The sequence below is a fragment of the Cryptomeria japonica genome, chromosome 8, assembly GCF_030272615.1.
Source record: "Cryptomeria japonica chromosome 8, Sugi_1.0, whole genome shotgun sequence".
NCBI classification, from domain to species: domain Eukaryota; kingdom Viridiplantae; phylum Streptophyta; class Pinopsida; order Cupressales; family Cupressaceae; genus Cryptomeria; species Cryptomeria japonica.
The window spans coordinates 238,370,372-238,391,616 of NC_081412.1; the positions used below are offsets into that span (position 1 = coordinate 238,370,372).

Here is a 21,245-nt window from a genome sequence, read left to right on the forward strand (position 1 = left end):
AAATAAGCTTAGGGCATTATAAACTAGAAAAACAAAGTTATTCTCTATTTTTATTATAAAAATTCTTTTTTTTATTGATTTTTTTTCGTAAATGCACCTAGATCATTGCCTAGGTATGCCTAGGACACTACCTATGCAACCCAAGTACACCCTAAGTGCACCCATGGTGTACCTAGGTCATTGGGGGTGTGACTAGGGTGGAGCACAGAGGATTTGAACCAAAATATGGATCCATTCAGGTCAGAATGGGTGAACTTGGTGATGTTGATTACAATGATTGATACATCTAAAGCTAGAGCTACAGGGTCTTGGTAGCATCAACATTGTTTCTTCTTGGTAAAAGAAAGCCATTTCAGTTTGAGATTGTGAGATAGCGAACCTACTAAAGAGTTTAATCATACATGAGCTCATTCAGCCCTAGTGTAACAAACACCTTTTTTCGTATGGTTTGCCAAGCAACTTACCACAATCAACATAGGATGTTAAACAGCACTTCAGTAGCGACTTTTATATCACTCCACCATGATAATGAAAGTCCCCTGCTGATGTAAGTTTCTGATTTGAAGTTTGTTCCAATTTTCTTTCAAGCGTTACAATGCTCATTTATAAATTTGGGTTTTGAACAGGCATAACAATAACAATAAATGCATGGAAAAACACCTGCTGTCATAAAGGTCTGAGAACTATACTAAATTGTTCATTATCACTGCTTTTCATAGTTTTTAGGATAACAATAATAGTTTCAAGACATCATTACATGAAGAAGATAAGCATAGAAAAGTACAACCAGAGTCCCTTGGAAAGTGAGTATCTTTTGGCAATGCACAGGTCTGCTAATCAAAAAATCTCAGTAATATGTATTGCTCCTACTGTAGGTCACTCAGATACAACCCTTTCAATAATGGCCTCAACCAAGATGGGTCTACCCTCTATCATCAAGGAACATCACTTCAATGAGCCACCAATTTTCCAAATATCCTTAGCATACTGAACTCCTTGGAAAATACCATATCTGAGCACAAAATTCAGTCACAGGCCTCCTGGAATGGCCCTCAGAAATCAGGGGCGATTCGTATAACAATTCATATTAATTTTTATTGATCTTGCTAGGGCTCGCAAATGGTCTCTAATGTTCCCTGAGGTCTAGGCATCCAAGCAAGAGCAGCAAACTGAGTTCAAACCCTCTCAACACCCCTCAAAAAAGCTAATATGCCAACTCAAAAGCTGTACAGCCTGCTAGTACTTTACGGCCTCACAACAAAGAGAAACCCCAACTCAAAACTTCATGCAAAGGGTCACATGGTGTCTACAAGCAAAAGGAAATACATAAGAAAAATGCCCATAATCATTGCAACCAGGAACCAGCTATGGCATCCAACACAAGGGCTATGACCTTCTTGGCAAAAAGATATGGCCAGCTCAAGAAAACCAGCAAAAATCTTGGAAAGCTCCTCCAAAACTCTCCACAATCTCTGCAAACACTTTAAATTGAAAACACAAAAATTCCCTTTCAAAATACACAAAAACTCTTCATGATTGTGCAAAACCCAAATCCAAAGACTTCATCATAACCTCTGTGTTTCCTGAGTGAAAACACCAGACCAACTAGGCTGGGTCTTTCACCACCGAAACCAGCGGATTGAAGAGGATTTTTTGTCCTCAACAACACCCAGAAAAAATTTCTATGTTCATTCCAATGACATTCTATTATGAGTACAAGCTCTATATGAAAAAATGAGAGCCCAAACTTCAATTTATAGAGTTTAGAGGGAATTAGAGCATTCAAATTTTTAAATATTTGTATTTCCCTCCTAAAGGCCCCCATAACACATTTTTAAAATAACTTGGGGACATTTACTTTACAAAATATTTAAAAATAATTCCAATCACCTTGCAGGAACTTGCCATGACATCAGAAACGAAGAATTGAACATGCCAACATAGGCACATACTATAGAAATGTTTTCCGAGAACCAAAGAGAACAAACCCCCAAAAAAACCCAAAAAGATCAGTGCCATGCAAGCACTTACTATTAATAGAAGTGTTCTTTGAGGACCAAAGAAAAAAAATCCAAAAAAAACGAAAAAAGATCAGTGCCATGCAAGCATTTACTATAAATAGCAATTGTGATCGAATCCCACTGAAACTGAGAACTGAGCTCACCAAGAACATAGGAACTCTCCTAGTGCATTTGAAAACCTATAGGAACCTTGTAAACTGGCCAACACTCACAAAACAAGATGGCATAAAAATGGTGACATTACACCTAGGCCTTTTGTCCTTGCCATGGGAGCCATGAATTGTAGCTAGGGTGAATATTTCATAGGACCAAAGGATTACCCCTAATTTGCTATACACTCTAGTAGATTTGATTCTGTTTCTCAATGACAATTTTGTGATGCTTTTCCTTCTAGATATGTGATGCTCTTTTCATGTTATTTTAATGAGATCTTGAGTTTAATTGAGATAGTATAATATTATTGTATCTCATCTATATAGAGCATATTGTTATTGCAATAATTCTATATATTCTTAAAGAGAAATCATGACTCTGCAGCAGAAATCTTTGTTCCACCAAGTACCCTTTTGGTTTGGGGCAACAAGGAAACACAAGAATGTTAAAACGGGAGAGGATGCCTATAACTGCTCTTAAATTCTACAAATGATATTTCAATAAGAAAATAGCTCAGAGTGGGTATGCATATCAAGGACCAAGGACTGGAGAGGGTCTCCAAATAATAGTCATATTTATTATATTTCCATTGCTTGTTCTTTCTTTGCAGTCATGAACATGTGACACAAATGGCCAGTCACAGAAGTTACGGTGTTCCTTAGACATTCAACATAACTAAACGTGAATATAGGGTAAAAGATATAAGATGTTTGGCTCAAAGGAAAAACCAAGCACACAATTTTGTTGAATAATCAACATGACAGGTAAAGGAGCATACTAACATGATTGTCGTGACTCAATAGAACCACCGAGTTAAAATGATTGCTGAAGACTACTTAGCCTGTCTGGAGTTGAATTCTGGAACTAAAGCATCTCTTATTATCAATTTCAAGGCACCGTCAATTCATTTATTTATTTGAAACTCAAACTTCATAACTACCTTGCTGAGTTCAAAGTTTAGAAACAAGCAGCATCTTAAATTACTCTACAAAATACATACCACTACCCTCTAAGCAATAGCGGATCTCTTCATCTGTATGCAGGTGCTCTTCATAGAAGTTTTTTATCTTCTCATGGTAGTTCGGAAGCTTCTCTGGGCATATTGTTAACATATCCTGCAAACCCATTAGAAAGTTAACAATTGGTTTATGCATAGATCTTCATCTGACAACTATCAAGCAGATCAGTTATTTTAATTCAACCATAATTTTGGTTATTACCATCAATAAACTAGTAGAATTATACCAAAAAACCTTGTGCTAACCAGTTGATTATACAGTCATAGCTTCCGCTTTTACTAGCCTCCTTTTATGGCTCTATTCACTTGCATGAGTCATCTGGATCATATCTGGATCTGTATGTTTCGGTAATTAGGGTAGAATTATTATGGACTGTAATTTTATTTTTCTGGCTAATGAAAAGGATAGCTTATATTAATTTATGGGCAGATGATCATTCAAACAAATGCTTTAACAGATTTATTGCATTCCACATTGGGCAATAAAAGCATAATTATTATTATATAGCCAGTGTTTGCGTTCATGCAGATTCCTTATGAATAGTACCAACTGAAACAATTGAGGGGCCAATTTTAATAATTTTTAGTAGTTATACAGTCCAATTTGGTTTTATATTCGCTATATGTAATTCTAAAGGACTGATGTCAGATTAATCTGCATAATATCGATGGAGACTATCCTTTTGGTCTGATCATCTCAATATTTACTGAATCTCTATATTTCATTTCCTGTGGTCTGTTTCATCTCTCTATAAACAGCCTATGTCTAAATTATTGTAAAAATATTCTGTACTTAGTCAGTTTCAAGTTCAGAAATTAACTATGTTACACCAAATGTTTGGGATGGGGATGGTGTAATTGTTAATGCATGATAGCTTCGGTAAGATAAATGATTGAATGAGAGATAAATGAAGTCACTCATTCAATCATTTATCCTATCGATAGTTATGATGAAAACTTCAAGCTATTAATCTTTCATTTGATGACCATTCTTCATTCATATACGTTCAACTATTTAGTTCGATCAATGCTTGACTATCGATAATCATCCTATAGCATACCGATTAATATCGGTTTATATTCTTATGTATGAATCCCAATTAATATCGGTTTGTCTTATTAACTGTGATCACCGATTATTAATTGGGCTAACCAATGTATTCCGATTTATATCGTTTAAAATATTTAACAGTAAACAAAGATGATTATCGAATTAACTAAACACCGATTGGTATCGGGTGGCAATTCAAATATATGCACCGATTGATATCGGGTTAACATACACCGATTGGTATCGGTGGCAAGTACACACCGATGGTTATCGGGATGTTAAGATAAGTATTCACCGATGGGTACCGGTTTGTTAACATACACCGATTGTAATTACTGTGATAAGCCAAGGGGCACGATCAAGTAATGTCTTGATCGGTCATGTCTAGTCAAAGCATTGCTTGATCGTACCCAGCTTGCATATACATATCAATCAGCATTTGTGAGAAGGACATCGAAATCAATAAATGCTCCTCTCACCTGCCATACAAAAGAAGATAATCAGATTTATCATATAAATAGATAATACATAGATCAAGTAAATATAAACAAGAATATATCTTGCATATTGAATTGAGAATTGAACATCATTTACAGTGATACCCATACAAACAAATCATTGGGTATCAAATTCCAGCTAAACCCGTCTTTTCAAGAATTACAAGTCATGTTTCCAAATTTTGTTTTGTTTGTCTATTGTTGTCCATGGTTCATATTTGTGCAGGAGCAACATAGACTTTTCATATGCATTTCAAAAGGGAGTGGATATTTAATGATAGCTGAAAGACCAACGCATGCTAAAAAGGGGATACTTCATGGAGAGATCTGATCAGAAATCAAAAAATGGATTAGAGAGTCCATAGGTGCACTTGTGTTTACAAGATAGAGAAGAATAAATTCACTAATAAGTGTACATTTGGCCAGAACTATGTTAGCTTTCCAATGATAAATATGGCTCGTGATATTTTTAATGCAAAGATGAAGGAAAAAATTTTGTGCAAGGATCTCATGCTATATTTAGCTTCCTATTAAGTCTAGCATTTCCTATTTATAGCCTGTAGTCAACTATTTTTATATGATCTATCTTTAGATGTCTTGCCATGCAACAGATGTAAGCATTAAATCATAGTTTGCAATAAATTCAATCTACAACTTAACTAGAGGTTGCATAGATTTAGTTTTAGTATTGGAGGATAAGATTTTGTCACAGTAATTGTATTTTATGCAATCATATATTCTTAAAGTAGCAGCTAGTTTTGTAATTATTTTCAGGGAATAACTTTGTAAACTATATAAAAATAAGTGTTATTTTGCAGTTAGAATTTTACTAATAATTCTCAAACTTGCTATTGTTGAAAATACCATTCAGATAGTATTATTGTTTTTCAGAATTCATTATTCACTCAATGGAATTTTTCACTTTAAAGTGTCCATTCAGATGTCTCATTATCTATGATGTGGTAGATTGGTTGGCTCCTACCAAATTTGCAAGCTTTGTATTGTAGGTCTAGTCAAAGTTAGTGATCATAGCTTTGTAGTTTGTACTGTTTAGTTAATTTACAAAGGCATTTGTGCTTTATATATTTTAGCCTATTCAATCTATATGTGGACTTGTACTGTCCACTATTTGTATTTAGTTGAACAATGCAAATATATAGCAATTTTTTTCAATAAAAAAAACCAGAAACCTCTTATCTAGTGCTGATATATTGAATTGTCTTGTGCTCTAGATTAAGAAGATAAAAAAAGTTAATAATTAGTTTAAATGTATTGCATACTCAAAATCACCCAAAAACACATTGCGACAATTGTGAATAGCAAGTACATTTGCTAAGCAGGTTAGTGTAGAATAGTTTGTGTTGTGAGGGCCACCAAATAATCATCTTGCTAATCCATGGACTATCCCTCTATTTGTTCCTGTAATGCCTACCCATTTGCAGGTTTGTGATGTGGGATTGGTGGTTTAGCTTCACCATTTTCTTTGTGAATTTTGGTTGTCTTCTTTCTGAATGCAATGTTTAGACCACCCTTATGTTCAAGATCTGGATTCCTCAACTTGTCAATTGTTGGTGTTCTATACGTTTATATGCATGGTTTATTTTAATGCTTCAATTCATCGTTGTGGATAACAGTATTTACATTTTATGCAGTAATTAAATATGATCTTTATTAACTAATGTCTAATTTCAGTGATTTATGTATATGTATCTATGGATGGTTATTTTACGACTATGTTGTTGTACCCCTTTGGGTGATTATGTTGTGCTTCTGCTATATATACATTAAGCAAGTACCTTGACATGTGTTGAGTGGTTATAGGTATTGTTTATTTCTGCACTGGCTACACAGTTTCAAGTTGTTTACCCAACAATGGTTATACAGGAGATGTCACACTAGGCCATCCATTTTTTACCTAAGCCCTGTCGTACTTGATCCGAGTGCCATTTATGATGTAATTACAGTGTTGTCTCGGATCCAGTGTAGGAGTGAGTCTGGAATGTTGTGAATTTTCAGTGTATTCATGTTTTAAACAATTACTTAAATGCTGCATTTTTCTGTAAAAATATTTTATGAGTTACTTATTGCATGATTTAATCATATTTAAATTGAAATCGGATAGAGGTAAAATGTTTAAATAATTTATAAATTTTAAAAGATTGCTTGTATATCTAATGTTTAAGTTAATTGTGCTGACAAATGTTGCAAATGAATGAAGGTAAATAGATTTAATTGTTAAATAGAAATATTGGGAATTAATGTAAAGTTATATCAATTTTAATTAAAGAACAAGTTATGAACTATGAATGCTATATATGGATATGAGGAATTATGTCAATGTCTAATAATTCTAATTTTATCTGCAGGTCTGAAGGAGAGAGATCATTTAATATTTTCTGTCTTCTCCAAATGAATTCAATTGGCATATATATCATTTAGGCAACCGGTCAATTGGTGTATTGACCGGTCATGCCTTTTAGGCATGACCGATCAATGCACCCATTGATCGGTGCCTTTACAATTATACCATTAACACAATGCTGATTATGGGTTCATAAACCCCGATAGCATATTGTAATATCATAATATAATGACTGATCAATATAATGAATCGGTTCATATAAACACCGATATTCAAAGTGCACGATGAATATAATCCAACCGGTGCATTTAACCAATGTTAATGCCAAATGAAACAGTGTATTCATTAAACCCGATAACAAATATGCTCGATGTAATTAAGCCCAATAAAAGATGTGAATCGGTGCCAATGTTTCTGCACCAGATAGCAAGTATGTATCGGAGATTTTAACCCGATAACTTATAGCATTTAATATGCTATTGGGTTAACACCCCGATAGCATATTAATGCCAATTAACAATTGACATTAATATGCTATCGGTTTGTTAGCCCTGATAGCATAATGATAAGCAATGTTTGTACAATCTGATAATCATATGCAATATAAATCAGACATGAAGCATGTAGATAAATAACAGAACAAGGAAGGTTAGGAAGATCTTATCTTGCATAAGCTACCATGCATTAACAATTAAAAGAAAGAAAATTAGAAAAATAAGGAAAAGCGAAATGGGTTAAAATAGAAAAGAGTTGGCATTTTTGTTTATTCTTAGTTTTAGGAAGAAATTGCTATCAAAACCCTCTCCTTGCTGTATTTTTGAAATTTGAATTGGGAGTGCAATTTTGGGTGGATTTGCATGGGATTCGAAGCAATGGGTTGAAAATGGGTGTGTGATTGTGTATGTGATTGGAATCTCTCTCTCTCATGGTGTGTGGAGTTCAATGTGAATGTTTTAGCTGCAAAATTTGAGGTAAGTTATTCATTCTATCTCATTTGTTCATTGGTCTTTATTTCAATAGTTTTGTATGTGATTGGTGGAGCATTGGCCCATATAATCTAGTTTTAAATTTGAAATGTAATTATAAATCAACATAATTTTTGTAAATTTTGAAAACTTATAAAATGTAACCTCATAATGCCCTATTTTTCATAAATGCCCAAAAAGTGAATATTATGATTGGAAATGGTTTTTGTGCATATTTTGAGCCAAAAGGCGCTTTTCTTTCTTTAAAAAATGTAAAATTTGAAGATATTTTTACAGTGGATGGTTAAATTTGCAACTAGTGTTTGAAAAATATTAGTAAAATTTGAATTTTTGAAATGAAATATGATGTTTTGGAATGGGAGATTTAAAGTCTCCTTTGTGAATTTTGATTTTAGGCCATTTAAACTTTGTTAAAGAAAACAATTTGAGCCAAAATTGTGGCATTAGTTGTCATGCCACATTCAAATTTTTGGCAAATGCGACAAACCTAGGATGCAGGTGTTAGAGATAAGTATGGGTTGGCTCCCAACGTGTCCTCAACCCAAAGTGGCTCATGCAATCACATTGGGGAGTCTCTTAATTAAGTGATAATTGATGAAAAATGAGAGTTAAAACGAACCAAGATAATGGATGCCCCTTCATGCTTGGAGTGCTCATATAGACTCAAGATGAATGTTGAACAACATGCCCACTCGAGGAGCATTGGTTCTTATATGATCAGGTTTTGTCATCTCTTGTGAGAGTAGCACTTGGGTCCACTTAGTTATACCAGTGAGCTTTGTGATGACACTCCCTACCCCCTCTAGGATCTAGTCTTTTTTAGCATTGTGTTGCTTGGATGTTTTCCTCCATTGGTGAGTGTGCCCAATGTGACTGCTTTAATTGTACCATTGGTGAATTTGCCCAATGAGGACTTATTGTTTGCTCCATTGATGAGTGTGTCCAATGTGAGTACTTTATTTTATGCCTTTGGTGTTTGTGCCCAAGGAGGTTTGTGTATTTTATCCATGTGGTGATGTTGGTTTACTTTTCTCTACATGTATGATGCATGTATGCTCCATCTATGGTGTGTGTGTGTAAGCCCTATCCCCTTGTATTTGGTGTGAGTGTGTGTTTATGGCCTGTATGGCTTGTGTGACCATCTCTTACCACAGTGGGAGTAGATCTTTTGATTCCACAAGGCTAGCTGGCAAGGAAACCACTATTATGGATTAGAGGATCATGGTTGGAGTTGACAACAGCTTGAAGTTGGTAAAAAGGATATTTCATGTTTTCTTCATTTTGTATACATGTTGTAAATGATCAAGAAAGGGCATTTGAGCCCTCATTTGTAAAATGTAATGGTATATCTATGGACTGTTATTTAGGGATGGATTGTATTGTGCCACCTAAGTGGTACCATCATTATATCTTGTTTACATTCCTCAATGTTGGATCTGAGCACACATGCAATCTTGTAAGCTCTCAATGATTTTCTATTATGGGTAAAAACTAAATATAGGCACATCCCAATTTGGGCTTAAACAAATGTAATGAATCTTGGAAATGTTTTAAATGGTGTTGTAAAGTGTCTTGTGTTGGTCGGGTCTAGATGATTGTCATTTGACAGTTGGGGTGTTTTAGACCAATTTGAGGCCTCTTGTAAACATTTTTTGTGAATGCGAAGTGTGGTTCACATCTTTCCCTTGGTCATCTCGCTTAGGGAAGTGTTTGAGAGCATTAGGGAGGTCACAATACACCTACATGCCTTCTCCTATGTGTCTCTTAAGTGTTGAGTTCTTGGGAGAGAGAATTCTCTATTCGGCCTTGAGATGTTTTGTCAATTTTTCAGCCTGTTGTTAGATGGGTGCAGTCTTAGGTAATTCCTAGGTGGTTGGTGTTTCCTTGGGATCAAACCCTAGCTTGGGTTGGCTCACTCATCCAGACACCAACACCCCGTCAAGACTCCAGTACTAGGACTAGACTCTAATGCCAAAGTTGGACTTAGTGCTACAATGGGACTCCAAAGCCTAGTTGCTAGTATCCTCTCTAAGCACCGGTGTCCCATCTGGGTGCTAGTATCCTCAAGTGCTTTGTTTTGCATTGTTCGTCGTTTGAAGGGTCTTTTGGTTCTTTCTCGGAGAAACCTTGTTTACAAAAGTTGTCCCCCCTGACCCCAAGAGTCTCTCTAGGTTGTTGTTTCACCAATGGGTGTCATTCTAAAAAATTATGACATCTCCTTGGAAGTGTGTTGTTAAATGGAAGTGACTTGTCGTCATTTCAGTTGGTGGAGGATTTGTACCTTCTGTTTAGAAAACCTCTTAAGTAGGTTGGCCCTTGTGTTGTTGTTGCCTAAGGCCTTGTTGAGATGACTGAAGGTGAATGTGCCCTCATCTTACTCCTTGTTTCAAAATTCAAAAATTTCATTGTCTATTCAAGTAACGTTAGCTCCTAGGCATTCCATCATTGGTGTTGGTTTCCGAGTATGTTATTAGAGTTGCGTCTAGGTATGGGTTGGAAGTTTATTATTCCATCACCCTATCCTAGTGTCATGTTGTGAGAATGCGATTGTGGGTTAGTACTCAATCATCGTGTATTGTGTAGGGGTCATATCCTCTCTTGTAGGCTTATTGTGGGGAACTTATTCCACAATTGTTACGTCTTTCATTGATACCGCCTTTCTTGTGCAACAATGAGATTGTTCATGTTGTTAGCTTTGTGTTGTTGTGTCTCACATGACACTTGTGTGCACGTTGTAGTGCTAGTGTGACATATTATTGTTGCATCTTTGATGTTGTTGTCTTTGTTTTAAAAATAAGTTGTTCTAGCAAGTTTGCCCATGGTGTCTCAGACAAGGCATCATGATTCCATCTCTTTCTACAAAAATATTTGGGCAGCCAAAAATCACAAGCTACTCTAGATGCCTAATTCATTCTAGGGGTAGAAGATTCTCCTTGAATTCTCTTACCTAAGGAGGTAAACACCAAACTTTCATTAGGGTTTTGAAACATTCATTTAAAGAAACTAACGAGCTCTTGTTCACCATTATTGACAAATCTTGTGGTTTCCATGAGTTTTCTTTTCTCCTTATCCCTACACCCATTATTTCTTCTTGGATTAGATCTTGTGCTTGATCAAGGATTTGCTTCAAACTGGTTTCCTCTCTCCTTTGATATTCAATCTCCCTTTCACTGGGAACCATTAACAATTCTTTTTACCCTATAAACTAGAAATATCAATGCTTTAATACCACTATAATGAGCCTTAGCTAAAATATTCGTATAAATAAAAGAATTTGAAATAGTCAACAAAAGATTGTAGAAACAATAAAAAAATGAACAACACACAACATGTCTAATAGATTTGCACATGTAAAATTAGCTGAAAGTGTTTCATTCAATATTTCATTTAACATATATTTCTACTACAAATGACTAAAAAGATTTGCTTCTATGTAATGTCCCCACTTTGAAATATAATTCAATAATAAATAATAATAATAATATTAAAATACAAAAGAACAAAAAAAAAATTAAATTAAAATATAAAAGAATATAATTAAATATAATTAAAATTTGATTAAAGTTAATGAATGGTCAAAAGGCATGAAATGATAAGTTGTGACTCCCCCAAATATGAGGTATAAAAGGGAGAAGAGAACTCGTTTGAAGGAGGAATAATTTGGGAATCAGAAGTGCAGATCTGATTTAAATAAGTGCAGATCTGACTGTGAAAGGTTGTGTCCCTTTCAGAGGGCAGAAATAATGGAGAGTTGCACTCTTTCAAAGGGTGCTAATGGTGAAAGGGGGCATACATGATGAAGAGGTGTGACCTCTCCCTCACATTAAGAGATATAAAGGAAAGGAATAAAAAGCATCGAGTGACATCACCATCAATCAGATCAGATCATAACTGTTATTAAGTTACAGGCAATAACATCCTTGTTCTTGGTGGTATGCATGGGGGATGTGCTTAATATGTATGCTTAATATATGAAGCCTGATAATGTTCTTATGCAAAATTTAATAGTAATATTAATATAGACTGCAATATGTATGACAGTCATACTTAATTTCATATATATTCATAATACATTAGAAGTTAGTGTACTCATTCATAGCCCAATTACTTGATCATCTCTATTGCCCACCCCATAAGGAGAGGTGTGGTGTTGTTAAGGAGAGGCGGAGGGAATCCATCCCAAATTAGGTGAGCCCCAAGGCTGGTCTCAATGGATGTTCCCGAAACCTGGGCCCAATTATGGAGGTGGTGTCATCGCACCATAAACAAGTAAATCCCCATCCAAGGTTGAGGATTAGAAAGGAAGTAAGAATTAGGGCTTGAATATAGCCACTATCAATTACACTATGAATAAATATGGTTATCTAGTTTAATAAATTAATTTAAGGCATGAGAATATTAAGTAATGGGTGTTGATTATTGGGAAATTGGCAGACTCCTAGTAGGGGGCATTACGTTCTACAACAATTACAAATATGACAACAAAGAAATTGCATCCACTAATTTACAGAACATAAGGGGTTTCATCCTTAGTTCCAATTGCTAAACACAAGTGCTCAAACTAAAGTCAGATTCTATTGATAGAGATTGCAAATGATGATCCAATCTGATGAATTTTCCTACCTTACCTAGAGGTTAAAAGCCTAGCATGGGCCCACATATGCTAATAGGCATTTGAAAGTTTTCCATCAATTTATCACATTCAAATTGAATCCCATTAATAGTTAGAATGTCCCCTTTTCAACATTAAAATAAATGGATAGCCTATTTCTTTATAGCCTTTATTTCTTGTAGGCTAAGTTATAAAATTAGGGAAATAATTAAATAATAACTTAGTTCTAATAAATTTATTTTAAAACATTGTAAAAGGAAAATTTAAATATTATTCTTATAAAGTTGGCCATCTAAATGGGACATAATAAGGCCTTATGTAATATTTTATTATAGTGTTGTAAGTGTACACATTTGCAAGGAATTTTTGAAGAGAAAAAAGAATTCAAATCAAAAGGGGAAAAAATAGGGTATAGAAAAGGAAGAGAATTGCTCAAAGGAAAGCAATCCTTGTTTATTGAAATCAAACCCTTTTTTCAAGCTTGAGCACTTGTATTCGTATTCTCACCCGAGGATGAAAACCCTTTTGGTTTTTAATCTAAATTGGAGAGCAAAAACCCCCTTGTCTTTTTGAGGCACCAGAATAGCATTTGTGCTGAAAGTTGACAATTTATTTTCAGTTTCCAATTTGTTCCAATATACAACCTGAGTTGGCCTAGTGGTGGAAAACTTGTGCTCTTGAAAGAGAGATCACAAGGTCAAATCCCACAAGGGGTGAGGTATGTATGCCTCATTTGTAGCACAGTCAGGTGCCTCCTGCAAAGAGTATGGGGTAGTCCCATATTGCTATAAGCCATCTGTAGACCCATATACAGACCCCCTCGGCATTGTAGCCTATAAAGGAATCTTTCTTTCTTTCTATATAGTCACTACAATGTTGCTACAATACTATTTTGTGCTGCCGCTATAATATCTTGTCACTATAATGAGAATTTATAAAAGCAATTTGTATCAGCAATTATTATATAATATATTTATAACAGCAGTTTGCATTGAAGTAAATTTGTTGTACCTAAGACATAATATCTTCTGAAGCAATCCCTGTTACATGCACACATTTCATAAGTTGTGTTTGATGTTTACTTTGTTAGTTTAATATTTAGGTTGTTGTTTATTACAGTCTACTACAATTATAATAAATTTGATGTCCAAGTGTTTCAATCATAAATACTGGCAATTAATAGCTATTGTTTTAGTATTCCATATGTAATCCAGAATTGTATGGATATAAATTTGGGAAAAAAAATTCAAACTTGATAAAAGTATTGAAAAGGGACATTACAATGGCATCTCTAGTCAAACATGGTGATTGGTAAAATCCCTTGTATGAGCAGCAAGGACTCGGGGAAAAGCATGCCTATAAGTGGGGGTCCAAGGAATTGCATACCTTAAGGATGCAATGGTAAGAGGGGTTGAGGAATCAAGAGTCGAGATACTGTTTGAATGTATTTTCATTTGGTATGCCAGCATTATGTTCTTTGAAGGTCCCCATTCAAGAAATGGGATTTGAGGATGTTGGGATGTCAAGGGATGCAAAGGTCTGTAGGCCGAAATGGGTAGAGCAGAAAAACAATGAGGGTGGGGCTTTGAAAACACTCAATGATGGATGGAGTGGTGATTGAGCTTTTGAGGTATTGATATAGGAGGGAGCACAGAATAGGAGTTGGCAACAACTTAGGTTAAAAGGATTAGGAACAAGAGCTAGCAATACCCCATGCAAGGAGCAGGGATTGGGAAACAATGGGAAAAGGTACCAAGGTAAACGAAAATCAAGAAAGTCGTAAAAGGAAAGGAATCAAGGAAGTGGGGGCACAAAGAATGAAAGGAAATCATGACAATATGAGAAAGTTTGAAATCCTGCCCAAGGCTAGAAAAAGACTCAAACACCCTCTCATACTTAAGATTTAGGGCACTATGAAGATTTTGAGTAAACTAACAATGACTAGTAGACTTACCTCAAATAACTTAGATTTCATGCTCTCTTCCTTTCTTGCCATTGTTGTTCTCTTCTCATAGCTGTTCTCTTTTTTGTCTCCCTCACAATTTGAAAATTTGCAAAATATTTTTTTAATGTTAGTGTACTTGTTTTAGATTTAGGGTTGGTGTAAAGGGGTGTAATCTTTCCTTTTTTTTTCAATCTTGAGTTTTCTTTTTTTTTATTGCTTTTTATGTTGACTAAGCTGTAGGAGATGGCTTGTCATCCCTTGGATGGTTGGGGTATGTAATGTCCCCAATTTTTCAAGTTCTCTAGCAAGCTTTAGTAGTTGACATTTTGGGTTCACATCAACTTGTTCAGATGAGTGATCTGATGTTTCCATGAGCTCAGTTGGTTTAGTGGAGTTATACGCCACTTTCCAAAGTGATTTTTGGCCTCTAGATTGGTCTCCAAGAATCTTGGAGAAACCCTCTATTTTTAGTAAGTTGCTCGATCGGCCTCGTTTGCTATTATTCGTCATCAAGATCACTCGGGTGCGATCAGAACTTGATTCTGATATGTTCTGTCAAATTTTCGCATATTTGGTGCATTAATGAGTTATTTAAAATTTTAATTATTTTACTAAGGTTGCTTAAATTTAATTAAAATATTTAATTCCAACCTTAGTGTTATAGCTCGTTGAAACCGGGGCGAAAGGTTTTAAATCTTGGGCACATAAAATAGTGACCTTAAGTGTCAAATATTATTATAATATTGAAAGAGACATTTTCAAAAGAAAAAGAGAGTTTAAATTAATAAAATGACTATTAAAATAAAAAAACATTTATTTATAAAATCATTTTATTTTTAAATGGTACATTTTATTCACTTTAGTGAGAAAGTGATATTTTAAAAGGAAGTTATTTATCCCACATTCTTGGTGCATTGGGATTGGAGCCCAAATGAGATTTTAAATAAGGGCATTTAATGTCTCGAAAAGACATCTTGGAATTGTGTTCTTGAAATTTGTGTTTCTGGAAATTCATTGAGGAGATTTTCTCGGCATTTGGGGACGAAACCCCTCAAGTGAGACATTTCTCTTGCCTGTGAGAGACCAGGTTTGAGAAATCTTTAAGATTAAACTGGCATTGAAGGAAGGGATCAAATCTTTCAGTCTGGGATTGTTTAATATCTGCAAAGTCCACTGAACTGGTAAGGAGTTATAATCAAACTCTGTGTTATTTGGTATTGAAGTTTCCAGTTGCAGAAAATTCTTAGTTCAGATTTCACAGAGCATACTTCAGTATAGTCGAAGGCTTTGAACATCATATCCACTGCATATATATACGTGCATTTGCACAGGGAAAGCTTGGGCATATGTTGAATATTAAGTTCGCTAAGATTGCCAACAGCCAAGACAGTTCGAACGCACCATGCTGTGAACAGCATTCAAACTACCTTTCTAGACGTAATTAACTTTCCTGCTGGACATTAAAATCTGATACAGCGGGGCATATGGGAAGGGAGTTATACAGGGAACTTCGTATTTTCATTATACAGGCCAGACGTTAAGTGCTGAACCTTTAAAGAATCATACGACACCAATATAACTGCTGGTCGTGATCTTAGCTTGTGGCTGGGCATGAATCTTATTACTTTTGCTGGGAGGTTAATGCTATTGGCTGGGCGTAAATATCACCAATTACCTGGGCGTGTCCACTCCAACATTGACAGGCATCGTTCATCAACCTGCTAGCCGAACACATACACCTGTGGGTGTCCTTTGCATTTGCTGCGAGAGGGGTAACTGTGGGTCTGTTTGGAGACTTTCCAGATTAGTGGCGTGGAATAAGGAGGTTGCAGCAGTCGCTGTATGAGTGGAGATATCTTTTGGATCATAGGGTACAAGACTCTCAGCGAACAGACTTCTTCCAGGTTCCCAGTTCAAACACTTGCAACTGTATCTTTTATCTGTGTATTAAATTTATGAACAATATTGTAGGGAGAAAGTACAGTAACCATGAAAATTGTGAATGCTGAAGGAAAAAAAAATCAATGTTAATTGTTAGCTGTTATTTGTTCTGACTTAGTGGTCTTCAGTTAGTACTGTGGATGGTATCAGTGTACATTTGAACAACTGTTGACTGTTTTAAAATATTCCCTATGGGTATGTGATGAATGAATGCATAAATAACAATAAAATGCAACAGGGACAACTAAACAACAGGAAAACTACAGATAAGAAGAAAAATCAAACCTTCATGGTCAACCTGCCTAACTGTTTGACAAAATGCTAAACCAAGTAAACTGAATTTGTTGGTAAAGAAAGACAGGGGCCTTTACAGGGGACGTCTAGACATTTCCTAGCCGTCCTACAAATAACTAGTTGTCCCTTTAGAGAGATTAGATTCCCCCAGTCCATTGTGATTCATATCATTTGCTTCTGGCTTCAACTGTGTAGAAATTTTTGCATCAACGTTTTAATTCACACTCCGTGATTCATCATCATATTCTCAAGATTTGTTGATTCGAAATTGTTTTCAATTTTTTTCAAAAATGAGGACAAGTTAGGGTATCTTTGATCCATTCCCATGGCCCCAAAACCTCCCCTATAGGAAGCAGGTCAAAACATGTAGGGGATGCATCCCAAAGGTACATAGGAAAATCATGCATGTTGAAAAAATCTTCCAAGATACCCTTTTATTGATCTTTCATTTTCTAGACTTAAGTTTATTTTTGAAAAGTTGATACCACTGAGCACTCTTGGTTCTTTCCTTTTTAAATGAAAAAGTTTCATGCTTAAAATTCGTACTTTATTTTATTAACGTTTCACAACACATCCTAGATTTCTGTATCTTTTTTGTAGATATTATTGTTCCATCCACTTACAAGCAGTTAGTACTCCACAGCTAAATCTGATTGACTTCACATAAAACATCCTCATAAAGTTAATGATCTAGTCTTTTGTAAAGGTATTTGATGCTTGTGAAGAGAATGATATATATATGTTTCTTTCAGAGGCTGGGGCACTAAATTAAAATCATTCATCATTGTGTTTAACCAAATGCAAAATATTGATCAGTGCTTTTAAAATCACAATGTAACTCTTCATAGTGGAATACAAGAGTTAATGTCCTCAGACCTTTAACATATTGAGTAAATATTTAGCACTTAGAGCTCAACCTGCCTTGTGAAAAAAAGTAAATAGTATATAGCATATACCAAAATTTTAATACTCGGACTCGCCATGGACTCGGCAAACCAAAAAACTGGACTTGGACTCGGACTCGTGAAAGACTTGCGAAAGGACTCAGCAAAAAAAAACCGTAGTTTTACAAAAAAAAACATAAAGAAATTAATGCATTTAGAGAACATAAGAACCATAATTGAAACATTACAAATGTCATATGATCTCCAATCACTCAATATTTAAAATTTCATCATTCATACTCATAGTTTCAAACTTTAAAATGTATAATAGCAGCATAAGTTTATAAATGTTTACAAAATTACATATAATGATAGGTCTAGATCTTGGGGGAGAGAGGAGAGACTGAGATAGAGAGTGGTAGAGAGAGGGGGTAGAGGAAGAGTGATAGGGAGATAGATAGGTCTAAAATTCGGGGCAGATAAAGTGAGTGAGATAGAGAGAGCAAGAGAATGCTACTAGGAGCCTACTAATTACTGAAATTTGACTGAGTCTGAAAATCTAAAAGATCTTCTAAAACCTAGAATTTGCATTATAACTCCTAGAGATTTGAAACCACTCTGAAACATCCATTCTTATACTTAAATGTTATATTTCATGTATATATTCTAATGAAGAGAATGAGACTGACTTGAAACCCTACAAACCTGTTTTCATCAAGAAACAATGCCAAATGAATGAAAAAAGTAAGAAAAAAAAACACTTTATTAGCTTGTTGGGTGAGTTTTTTGGGTCGTGCGAGTCCAAGCGAAAGACTTGCGAGTCCAAGTGAAAGACTCACACCTAATTCCTAATAGCTGATGCTATCATCCATTAGCAGTGCAGTCATCTAGAGTTCAACATGAAAACAACAAAATTGGACTGCACCAACCACCGACGCTGACATTGTGCTTACGCAGTTCAAATTTTCTAGATAAACCTTGAGAAAAGTATTAAGGGTGAATAAAGAGCTAAAGGTAGTTGTGTACCCAAAGGGTGGACAGATAAGGAATCATGAAAGGTAATAGATGCAGATAGAAGAAAGGTAAGGTCAGAGACAAGGATCTACAGCACACCTATCAACAAATGTGCTCAAGCCAGCCCACCCTGATTCCAAATTCTGGTGGTTAATGTGCCATTGATTCCTTGACAAATAAAAATGTTAGTAAAAAAAATTAGTCAGTATATACAAACTACTTACCTTATAGTTATATCCTCTGGTTTTCCGTATCTTTTGCAGTTCTGGGTCTGTCTCAAAATTGTCAGCATCCAACTTCCAGTAAAGAACTCCAATATCTAAATTGAAAATAAAAACAAAAGTCAGTTGTGATTTAGCCCATATTAGCATGTCTCATACTCTGCATGACTCCACAAATGCACTCCAAAATTTTATCCATTTGAGATATTTCAACCCACATGACCTACATTATCTTTCTTTTTTTTTCAATCTCCACCCAGTCCTGCAGATAATCTTTCAATCTGTTTATAGCTGGATTTTGGCTGTCATTAATAATTACGCTTAAATAGAACCAATTTGATTAATTTTAAAGTTTTGGTTGTCTTTAATAACTGTAGACAAGACAAAGTTTACATTTAATGCAAGTGAATTTAGGATGTCACATGTCCCCACCTAAATCTGGTAATTTATATTTTATGAATAATAGAGCAGATATATAGCCTGTAAAACTAGTGCACAATTTTAATAGGCAAAATAAATCCAACTTCGAGAATGAAAATGCCTTGTCAGCACATATACAAAAAACACTAATCATAAAAGCATGTATTAACTACTGAAAAAATTGAAATTATATTGAAATAACTGCATCATAACAATAAGCTCTGAATCAAATTGATCATAGTGAAACTTGGCACGCATATAATATATCATTGAAAATTTTAGAAATTATCAAGCATCCAGAGCCAAAGAGATGTACATAGTTTTGCAGTGACTATTCTTTTTGGTATGTTAAGCGTGCAATGAGAGCCCAAGCCCTTTTTCAGAATTCAAATTTGAACAAAAGAAAGCTTCAGACACATTAAACAGGGAGCAGAAAACAAAATACTACCTTCTCCCAATGTGATATGCTAAAATGAATCTTGTGTGACTCTGCCCCTTAAAAGAGAGGAAGACGAAGATTCCAAGAATAACTACACAGTCTGACAAAAGAACTTAATTGGAAATGGAAGAAAGAGAAAAAGAATCTGAACTGTCCTCAAAAATTAATCCAAGAGTCTCAACGCCTCAGGAGCTTTTTGATGTATAAAACTTCTTGATTTTGGTAAGGCATCCATTCTCCATTGGGTACCTTCCTTAATCCAGTTACGAGCCTCAAAGCATAACAATTCCAATTCTGTTTTTCTGCCTTGTAGCTTTCCAGTGTCCCCATAGCTTGTCTTGGTGATTTTGCTTCTAATCTGGGTGATAGTAGTGATCTTGGGGAGGGGAATCAAGACATCTAATTATCAAGAAAATCATCCATGTCAGATTCCTGCTGTTCATCGAGTGCACGGAGGAAATTATCTTCATTATCCCAACTTTTGTCCGTATTATGCTAATTCTCTTCTTCTATATTGGTTTGTTGATTCAAAATAGAGAAGACATCTTGATGCAGTTATTGAGAGATAACTGAGGGAATTGATGCAACAACTCTGATTGAAGTTCCCCAGGGAAGCTCGGGCAAAGCTTCACCCTTCCAATCAGATTCTATGGTTGATAGGGAAGCTCAGGAAAAGCTTCACCCTCCCAATCAAATTCTATGGTTGATAGGGGGAGGGCAGCTTCTGTTCAAAGGATTTGTTAGTTATTTAATTTGTCACTTTAATGACAAAACAAAACGGAACAGCATGTGAAGAAATCCTCTCTTCAAATTTGTGGGTAAGACTCCTAATTTAATCTACATCTAATATCTAAAGCAAATAAACCAGATTGCTACTAATGCACATTGTACAAATTATTTTCTTGGCGTTTTGCATTAAAGTGAAATTCTTGAAAATAATCTAAAACTATATCTTTTATCTCAGTGGTAGGAGCATAGGACTGAAAGTACTTTATCTTATCACAAGTTTTTCTATTTTGCAAAAGAACAATACTGTCTATTGTTAAAAAGAGATCAACAAATTTAAACACAAATCTTCTTTATTGATAACTTGACAACATCTTACACATACAACATGATAATCTAACTCTTCTGCTTGAAGGAAAACTTCTACAACATAAGCTTGGTACAAGCTCTCATTACACTTAATGTGCTCAAGGGATGTATATCTATAAGCTCTCTAAGAGAAGCTTCTTGGGAAAAATAAAAATAAAATATTACTCTAAAACTGCTTTTAAATCAACTCTATCTCTACTCTTTTGAAAAGAAGTGAAAGACACTTAAAATACTCTAAAGAAGGCTTTTCTTTGTTTTAAGATTCACTTTATTTCCTTGATCTAGGTGCCTA

The 21,245-nt window shown here is 35.0% G+C and overlaps 1 protein-coding gene and 1 long non-coding RNA gene across 2 annotated transcripts in view; one reads left to right on the top strand and one right to left on the bottom strand.

The window, feature by feature from the left end:
- The window catches only part of LOC131049234 (acireductone dioxygenase 3), a 160,813-nt gene that overhangs the window by 94,283 nt on the left and 45,285 nt on the right, over positions 1-21,245 (bottom strand). Inside the window, exons 3-4 of the mRNA XM_057983279.2 lie at positions 19,003-19,097; positions 3,175-3,289 (exon numbers count right to left, since the gene is read on the bottom strand). Of these exons, the coding sequence (XP_057839262.1) occupies positions 3,175-3,289; positions 19,003-19,097 (210 nt within the window). The remainder of the gene's footprint in view (positions 1-3,174; positions 3,290-19,002; positions 19,098-21,245) is intronic.
- LOC131049235 (uncharacterized) overlaps positions 15,581-21,245 on the top strand; it is a 41,534-nt gene continuing 35,869 nt past the window's right edge. Inside the window, exon 1 of the long non-coding RNA XR_009106686.2 lies at positions 15,581-16,549. This is a non-coding gene — a long non-coding RNA (uncharacterized LOC131049235). The remainder of the gene's footprint in view (positions 16,550-21,245) is intronic.